The 9,969-nt window shown below is 41.3% G+C and overlaps 1 protein-coding gene across 1 annotated transcript in view; it reads right to left on the bottom strand.

Moving 5' to 3' along the window:
• Nucleotides 1–2,395: 2,395 nt before the first annotated feature.
• snx6 (sorting nexin 6) overlaps nucleotides 2,396–9,969 on the bottom strand; it is a 54,944-nt gene continuing 47,370 nt past the window's right edge. Inside the window, exon 14 of the mRNA XM_078562815.1 lies at nucleotides 2,396–3,025. Within this exon, the coding sequence (XP_078418941.1) occupies nucleotides 2,972–3,025 (54 nt within the window). The 3' untranslated portion in view covers nucleotides 2,396–2,971. The remainder of the gene's footprint in view (nucleotides 3,026–9,969) is intronic.

Here is a 9,969-nt window from a genome sequence, read left to right as displayed (position 1 = left end):
GCAGGTGTTCCTCAGGACAGTATCCTGGGCTCAACCATCTTCAGCTGTTTCTTCAATGACCTTTCCTCCAGTAAAAAACATTAATTGATGGTTGCACATAGTCCTCAGACTCAGTCTGTACCCTGGATAACATTCAAGCTTAGATTGATGAGTGGCAAATAACATTCACACGACACAAGTGCCAGGCAATGACCATCTCCACCTCATATTCAACAGCATTTGCATCACTGATCATCCCCTATCATCAATATCCTGATGGTTATCATTGACCAGAAACTTAACCATCAGCCATATAAATACTGTGGCTATAAGAGCAGTTCAGAACTGGGAATTCTGTGGAGTGCAAATCAGTCCAAGTCCCCCAAAAACTACAAACCGTCCACAAGGCACCATGCATCACCATACTATAGGAAAAATATGATTGCGCTAGTACAGAGATGATTTACAAGGATGGTGCCTGTACTGGAGAATTTTAGTTATGAGGAAATATTGGGTAGGTTGGTGTTTTCTTTGGAACAGGGACCTATTTGGATTTTATAAAATTGAGTGGTCTAGATAGAGTGGATAAGAAGACCCTATTCCCCTTGGTTCCATAACCAGGGGGCATAGACTTAGGGTAAGAGGTTTACAGGGGATATGAAAAAAATGGTAGAAGAAGAAACCCTCATAACATTTAAAAAGTACTTGGATATGCAATTGAAATGTTATAACCTACAAGGCTACAGACTGAGCTGGAAGGATTAGGCTGGATGGCTTTATTCAGCCAGCACAAACTTGATTGTCTGAATGTGGCTGTAAATTTCTATGATTCTATAAATCAAGAATGTGGAGGAATATACTCCACTTGTCTGAATGAGTGCAGCTCCAACAACACTCAAGAAGCACGACACCATTCAAGACAAAGCAGCCTACTTAATCAACACCCCATCCATCAATTTAAAGTCACTTCCTCCACCACGGGGACAGTGGCAGCCATGTGTACCATCGGTAAGAAGCATTGCACAAACTCACTAAGGCTCCTACAACAGCACCTTCCAAACCTGCGATGTCTATTACCTAGAATGACATGGGCATCTGATGCACGGGAACACCAGCACCTGCAATCGCTCTCCAAGACACACCATCCTGACTTGGAAATATATCGCTGTTCTTTCACTGTCGCTGGGTCAAAATCCTGGAATTCCCTTCCTAACAGCACTGTGGATGTAACCTGCACCCACATGGACTGCAACATTTCAAGAAAGTGGCTCACCACCACCTTCTCAAGGGCAATTAGGGATGGGCAACAAATGCTGGCCCAGCTAGCGATGCCCACATCCCGTGAAAGAATAAAACCAAGTTGTTAGTGGTCATTGCCGAGATTGTGCATGCAAGTTTGTGTAGCTAATGCATGATTATGTTCAATTAAACTACGTTTAACCACTGCAAACATGACGTACGTACAAATGAGGAGAAGTAGGCCATTCGGGCCTTCGAGCCTGCTCCGCCATTCAATGGGATCATGGTTGATCTGATTGTAACCTCAACTCCACATTCCCACCCACCCCGATAACCTTTCACCCCCTTGCTTATCAAATTTTTAGTGAAGGGAACATGTGAAAATGTCTTACTATGTCCATTGGAACTGTGAAAAAACATTCAGCAATACAATAAAGTTATAGTTTTTCTCCTTCCAAATTTGGATTCTAACTAGTGAGACTATTTGACTTATATAACACTGTAGGGTGCAGAGGTTTGTGGTGATAAATACAAGTCTCAAACCAGAAACATATTGGCACACTGAAGTACACTTTAAGTACAAGTTTAAACAGTGGACAGTGGATATTTAAGGACATTTATCCCTAATACGGCAGAAATATTGTGCTTTTTTTTTTAAGACTGTTCATTTGACAGGTTCTTGGTGATGGCATTCTTCCACCACCAATTAAGTACATCACTCTCTTAAAAGGGGCAGTTTAAAATTCACTACACGTTGCTTTATGTTCAATGATGCACAGAATTACTCAAATATTGCAGCAGAACAAAATTATTTATATGTCAGCTACTTTAGCACCTAGAAATCTAGTTTGAAGTTCCTGGTTTAGCAGACATTACTTAGCAGAATGAGTAACCTTTACTAGTCTTGATTGGGTTGTCAAATTCCAGGCCTTATTAGAAAAGCAAAAATGGGGTGATGGAAGAACTAGAATTGTACAGTTCAATGAAAACGAAATCACATTTTGGTTACACAGACATCCTCCAAAAGTTGCTCTTTCTGTTGGGGCAGAATGCAATCTAACAGGGATCCTGCAGTGGGTGTTTTGTGTTTATCAAACTGCAGCTAAATTATCAGTAGAGAACAACAGGCTTACCCATATAGGCAGCAAATAAGTTAATAAATCAAGGTATGAAAATATTCTCTCATTTACCAGTTTATTTTACAATGGTTAGGAATCATTCTACAAGTTTAAGGCAGTTATACTTATAATTTGATTTAGAAACTATACTCAATTATAACATAAATCTTAGTTGAAAACTTAAGTGTTATTAATATAAAAATGAAGACTAATTGTCATATTAGGATGTTGGAATAGCACTAAATGTCAAACAATGCATTGTGAGACAATATTGAATACATCTATATGATATTATTTATTTTTTTCTTAAAAAACATTGTAATTCAGCCTTTGATAATTGTAAAAATGAATAAAGTTGGCAACCAAATATACAATAGTCTTGAAGATATTGGCAACTGCTGAAGAAAATATTTTGGTTTCTGGAGAATCAAATACAAATGACGTGCTATGTGGCATCTCAGAATTGGGTTTTCTGCACTGAAGTTTCTCTTTTCAGGTCAGATGTAGTGCTGTTGTTTCCTTCTGAAATACATGTAACACCCTGGCTGTAAACCTTCTCCATGGAGCCATGAAAGCTTCTCTCCTTTTTAGACTTGGTGTATACAGGCCTTGTTAATGCAACAATCATAAAGCACTTAGTTGTCACCTTTAAGTGCTACAAGGCAGCTCTGCAGCAACTGCAAGTGTCCCTGTGGATAAGAAACAAATTAAATCACTTTGCTAGAATCTTGAGCAAATATAACACATCTAGTTTGATGCAATCATACAGGGTCAGAATATAAATTTTGCAAATCATGCCAAAGTTAGGCAATACTTTGTGCTATTCACTTACAAATACAGTTTCATGTTTCTTAAAATACTCAATGATATTTAAGGAGATTAGATAACAAAGATCCGAGAGACATAGATGTTTAGGATCAGCATTCAAAATTCAAGGGGGCGGTGGGTGAATTCGCCCTTGAAAGTGCCCAAAAAAGCCCTGGAAAATTGAATCATGGGGGCAACCAATGGAAGAAAAGCCACCCCCGTACATGAAGCTGAATAATCTGTGAGAAGCTGCCCCTCCAATCACAGTTTCTTTCTCGCGCTTGCTGCTGATAGGCTCAGCAAACATGGGAAAGAAACAGCCTGTGATTGGAGGAGCAGCTAGCAGTGGGAAGATGAGTAGCAGTGCATCAGCCTGACCTCTGGAGAGGCGGTGATCAGAGAGACTGGGGGAGGAGGTGGGGGGTGAAATAGTGGAAGCGAGGCTGCCGGAGGAAGAGAACAGTTTAAAACATGTCCACAAAGAAATACTCAGCTAACTGGAAGCCAGGGAAACTTGAAGTCGCTGAAATAATGAATTCCTTACAAATGAATGTGGAGTGTCTAGCTTAAGGATGTGTAAATTCAGGAGCTACTGTAGGGGAAAAAAATGCAGCAGATGCTATTATAATGAGCACGACGTTAATTGGGTAATTTAATACCAAGCAGTTTTATTTCATAAGAAGGATTTGCATTTATGGGTTACCACATCTCAAAGGGGTGAATTGCTTGAGGTGCAGTGACTGTGTTAGAGGCAAGCATGAACCATTTTACATATACTGAGATCTCAAATAGTAATGAATGACTTGCATTTTAATAGTACTTTTTAATCACCTTAGGACATCATAGAGTACATTACAGTTAATTAAATACTTTGGAAGTGTAGTCACTGTTGCAATGAGGGAAATGCAATGAAGTAAATGATCAATTAATTTAGGGGAATCTAGGACTAGGGAGCATAATCTAAAAATTAGAAACTATACACAAAGGGTGGTAGAAGTTTGGAACTCTTCCACAAACAGCAACTGCAGCTAGATCAATATCAATGTTAGATCAATTGTTAAGTTTAAAATCTGAGACTGAGATCTCAGATACAGTAAAAAGGGTAGTAATGTCTGGTTAAAATCTTCCAACTTTGTGTAAATGTAATGAAAATGCATTAGCTATGACCTCACCAGTCCAAAAAAGATGTGTTTAGGGTGATGGCTTTTATGTGCAGAAGTGTGTCAGGTATTTTGAAAAAAAAACTTTTGTTGCCAACTTATGCCTGTTGTCTTATGCCAATTTAAATATTGTGTCTAGGAAATTAATGCTTTCCTTGTGTGTTGTGGCTTTAAGTTTAATGGAGGGGTGACAATTATTGAGGATATTGGTGAATTCCGCTTCTGTGCGAGTCCAAGTACCCCATGTCAACACAAATAGAGAAGGTAATTTTACTCTGTGACTGCATCACCAAATAAAGGAATTAATGAGAATTACAAAGTAGCCCTCAAAAATCTCAAGAACCCTCAAAAAACTATTTTGACTCCTGTTTAGGATGCAAACGCTTAACTTACAAGTGTGATTTAAATTTAAGAATGACGAAAACTATGCAAGTCTCATTGACAGAGACCAACTCTTAAACATTTAACCAGCTATGATCCCGTCACCTCTGCATAGAATAAGTGAACACATATATAGGAAATGCATACACACAAATCCCAAAAAAACAAAAACTACTCACTCTTAATCAATCTCAAAAATGTTACTGTGCATAGCACTTATTGCAAAAAAAATCTCACGCAAGAACTGAAGATTTTTCTAATATTGCAATATGCACAGTTCAACTATTGAAGGCAATGCAATTTTTTATTTCTTAAGTAAAGCAGTCTTTGCAACAAAATTGAAACAATATTTTTGTGGGTTATGGCCTGGTTCATTTACCATCTCCCAGTGTGTTTGGTTTGGAAATCTTGGTGCTTTTCCAAAAAATGCAAGGACCATTTGGTGCAATGAGCAAATAGTACACTATAATCATAACATGACTAATCATAGTTTACTTCCATTTAGGTTAGCGCGCCTGAAGCATCTACACTCAATTTGTTTCGCAGAGATGGGTAAAGAGAGAGAAGAGGAAGAATAAGGGAGTTTGAATAAATAGAGGCAGGGAACAGGTAATTTTAAAAAAAAGGTATGTTCAGAAAATTGATGCAAGGTTATAAAATAGCTGTTGCTTTTGCCAGAAACTTAGTAATGTGCTTGAAGCTATCGTTCATAGCTGCAGATGACCAAAGAACTTCTGACGAAGGATAATTGATCTTAAACGTTAACTTTGTTTCTCTCCACAGATGCTGCCTGACTTACTGAGTATTTCCAGCATTTCCGGTTTTTATTTCAGATTTCCTGTATGTGCTTTTTGCTTCTGTCAAAGACAATGTCTTTGGCATCCTCGATGTTTAACTGGAGGAAATTTATGCTTATCTGGGACTGGGATATGGGACAAGCAAGCTGACAACACTGAGGCAGTTGAGTGGTCAATCGAAGTTGTGGTGAGGGAGACCTGGGCATCGACAGTATATGCGAGAACCTGATGTTCTGTCTTCAGATGATGGTGCCAAGGGGCAAAGTGGGGGAGTCAAGAACAGATCCTGGGGGGGATACAGAAGTAACAGTGCAGGGGTGAGAAAAGATGCCACTGCAAGAGATTCTCTGGCTCCGACTAGATAGCTAAGAATTTAACCAGGTAAGGGCAGTTGGCTCAGCTGGGCAATGGAGGAGAGGCATTGTAGAATGAAGGTGCAGCTTTGTCTGAGTGCAACAAGGCTGAGTGCTTAACTCTGGGAATTTGATGAGTGAGGAAATTTGGTACAGTGAGGGGGGAGGAGCTGTTTGGTCTTTTACAAAAAAAGGAGTGGTTTGAGAGGGAGCCAAAGACACCAAGACCTGAGAAATGGAGCCCAGAGTTGTGAATTAGGTGAGCAGGTAGGTGATTGGCAAAACAAAAACAAAAATACCTGGAAAAACTCAGCAGGTCTGGCAGCATCTGCGGAGAGGAGCACAGTTAACGTTTCGAATCTGAATGACCCTTCAACAGAACTAAGAAAAAATAGAAGTGAGGTGAAATATAAGCTGGTTTAAGGGGGTGGGACAAGTAGAGCTGGATAGAGGGCCAGTGATAGGTGGAGATAACCAAAAGATGTCACAGACAAAAGGACAAAAGAGGTGTTGAGGGTGGTGATATTATCTAAGGAATGTGCTAATTAAGGGTAGAAAGCAGGACAAGCAAGGTACAGATAGCCCTAGTGGAGGTGGGGTGGGATGAAGGAATCGAAAAAGGCGAAAAGGTAGAGATAAAACAATGGATGGAAATACATTTAAAAATAATGGAAGTAGGTGGGAAAAGAAAAATCTATATAAATTATTGGGGAAAAAAGGGAGGGATCGGAAAGGGGGTGGGGATGGAGGAGAGAGTTCATGATCTAAAATTGTTGAACTCAATATTCAGTCCGGAAGGCTGTAAAGTGCCTAGTCGGAAGATGAGGTGCTGTTCCTCCAGTTTGCGTTGAGCTTCACTGGAACAATGCAGCAGGCCAAGGACGGACATGTGGGCATGAGAGCAGGGTGGAGTGTTAAAATGGCAAGCGACAGAGGTCTGGGTAATGCTTGCGGACAGACCAAAGGTGTTCTGCAAAGTGGTCACCCAGTCTGCGTTTGGTCTCTCCAATGTAGAGGAAACCGCATTGGGAGCAACGAATGCAGTGGACTAAATTGAGGGAAGTGCAAGTGAAATGCTGCTTCACTTGAAAGGAGTGTTTGGGCCCTTGGACAGTGAGGAGAGGGGAAGTAAAGGGGTAGGTGTTGCACCTTCTGCAGTTGCATGGGAAGGTGCCATGGGAGGGGGTTGAGGTGTAGGGGGTGATGGAGGTGTGGACCAGGGTGTCCCGGAGGGAACGATCCCTGCGGAATGCTGCCGGGGGGGGGTGAAGGGAAGATGTGTTTGGTGGTGGCATCATGCTGGAGTTGGCGGAAATAGCGGAGGATGATCCTTCGAATGCGGAGGCTGGTGGGGTGATAAGTGAAGACGAGGGGGACCCTATCATGTTTCTGGGAGGGAGAGGAAGGTGTGAGGGCGGATGCGCGGGAGATGGGCCGGACACGGTTGAGGGCACTGTCAACCACCGTGGGTGGAAAACCTTGGTTAAGGAAGAAGGAAGACATGTCAGAGGAATTGTTTTTGAAAGTGGCATCATCAGAACAGATGCGACGGAGGCGAAGGAACTGAGAGAATGGGATGGAGTCCTTACAGGAAGCAGCTGTGAGGAGCTGTAGTCGAGGTAGCTGTGGGAGTCGGTAGGCTTGTAATGGATATTAGTGGACAGTCTATCACCAGAAATTGAGACAGAGAGGTCAAGGAAGGGAAGGGAAGTGTCAGAGATGGACCATGTGAAAATGATGGAGGGGTGGAAATTGGAAGCAAAACTCCTCCATCACCCCCTACACCTCAACCGCCTCCCACGGCACCTTCCCATGCAACTGCAGAAGGTGCAACACCTGCCCCTTTACTTCCCCTCTCCTCACCGTCCAAGGGCCCAAACACTCCTTTCAAGTGAAGCAGCATTTCACTTGCACTTCCCTCAATTTAGTCTACTGCATTCGTTGCTCCCAATGCGGTTTCCTCTACATTGGAGAGACCAAATGCAGACTGGGTGACTGCTTTGCAGAACACCTTCAGTCTGTCCACAAGCATTACCCAGACCTCCCTGTCACTTGCCATTTCAACACACCACCCTGCTCTCATGCCCACACGTACGTCCTTGGCCTGCTGTATTGTTCCAGTGAAGCCCAACGTAAACTGGAGGAACAGCACCTCATCTTCCGACTAGGCACTTTACAGCCTTCCGGACTGAATATTGAGTTCAACAATTTTAGATCATGAACTCTCTCCTCCATCCCCACCCCCTTTCCGATCCCCCCCTTTTTTTCCCAATAATTTATATAGATTTTTATTTTCCCACCTATTTCCATTATTTTTAAATGTATTTCCATCCATTGTTTTATCTCTACCTTTTAGCCTTTTTCGATTCCTTCACCCCACCCCCACTAGGGCTATCTGTACCTTGCTTGTCTTGCTTTCTACCCTTAATTAGTACATTCCTTAGATAATATCACCAACTTCAACACCTCTTTTGTCCTTTTGTCTGTGACATCTTTTGGTTATCTCCACCTATCACTGGCCCTCTATCCAGCTCTACTTGTCCCACCCCCTCTTAAACCAGCTTATACTTCACCTCACTTCTATTTTTTCTTAGTTCTGTTGAAGGGTCATTTGGACTCGAAACGTTAACTGTGTTCCTTTCCACAGATGCTGCCAGACCTGCTGAGTTTTTCCAGGTATTTTTGTTTTTGTTTTGGATTTCTAGCATCTGCAGTTTTTTGCTTTTATCTTAGGTGATTGGCAAGTCAGGTTTCTTTTCTCTAACCTAGGACAGTAGTGGGAGTTGTAGCCAGTGGTGGAGGGAGTGAATGTTTAAGGCTTAATCTTAAACAATCAATCACTAGGAAAAAAGTACTGGGAAAACAAATGGGACAAAAGGCTGACAAGCCCCTTTGCACCTGATGGCCTGCATCCTGGGTCTTAAAAGAAGTGGCTACAGAGATAATGGATGCAGCGGTTGTAATTAACCAAATTTTTCTACATTCTGGAAAGGTCCTAGCAGATTGGAAAACCACAAACGTAATAGCTCTATTCAGAAAAGGAGAGAGACAGAAAGCAGGATTAGCTGATGATTGGCATTGGGAAAATGCAAGAATCCATTATTAAGGAGGTAGTCACGGGACATTTAGAAAACCATAATACAAACAGGCAGAGTCAAAAATGGTTTTGTAAAAGGGAAATTGTATTTGACAAATTTATTAGGGTTCTTTGAGGATGTAACAAGTAGGGTGTTAAAGGGGTATCAGCAGATGTAGTGTATTTGGATTTCCAAAGGTATTCAATAAGTTGCCGCATAGAAGGTTACTACACAAGGTGTTGGGGGTGTTGTATTAGCATGGATGGAGGATTGGCTAACTAACAGGAAAATGAGTCAGGATAAATGGATCATTTTCAGGTTGGGAAACTGTAAAGAGTGGAGTGCCACAGGGATCAGTGCTGAGACCTCAATTATGTACAATCTATATATTGATGATTTAGATGAATTGAAACCAATTGTATTACAGCCAAATATGCTGACGATACAATGATAGGTAAGGAAGATGGTTGGGAGGTTAAAAAGAGTCTACAAAGGGATATAAGTAGTCGTTTGGTAGTACAGAACTTGAGTATTGCTGAAAAAAGAGACATGTCTAAGCTTTTCGTCTTGCACTCATCAGGACATTCGCAAGAATGCCAATATAAGGGGGAAAACAACAATTTATACTGTATGTGAAGAATGTGCTGATTGGTTGGCAAATGGTGTTGCCATGGAGAATGCATCATTGATGGTGACTAACAATTAACTGCCAAGCGTTGTTTGAAATTTAAACCAGGCAGCTCAACCCTGATTGGTCAAGGCATTGCCTTGAGGAATGAGTCAGTGAATGGCTGTCACTTATTTTGTTTAGCTGCAATAGGCACAATGTATGAACATGTTCTTTCTGTCTGCAAAGAACAGGGCCCTGTGTATTGATATATGTAGCTTCCAGTACACGCAAATACACCACACTGTGAGCCCGACTGACAATCTTAAATTGGTTGTCAGCGTAATTCTTAGCACATTGAGGATTATTTAGCAAATGTTGTCCAATGTGCTAAGAATGTCTCTTTTTTTCAGCAATCTCAGGATATAGATAAGTTAAGTGACTGGGTAAA

Source organism: Cetorhinus maximus, chromosome 18, assembly GCF_964194155.1.
Source record: "Cetorhinus maximus chromosome 18, sCetMax3.hap1.1, whole genome shotgun sequence".
Lineage (NCBI taxonomy): Eukaryota > Metazoa > Chordata > Chondrichthyes > Lamniformes > Cetorhinidae > Cetorhinus > Cetorhinus maximus.
This window is presented reverse-complemented; position numbering and strand designations above follow the sequence as displayed.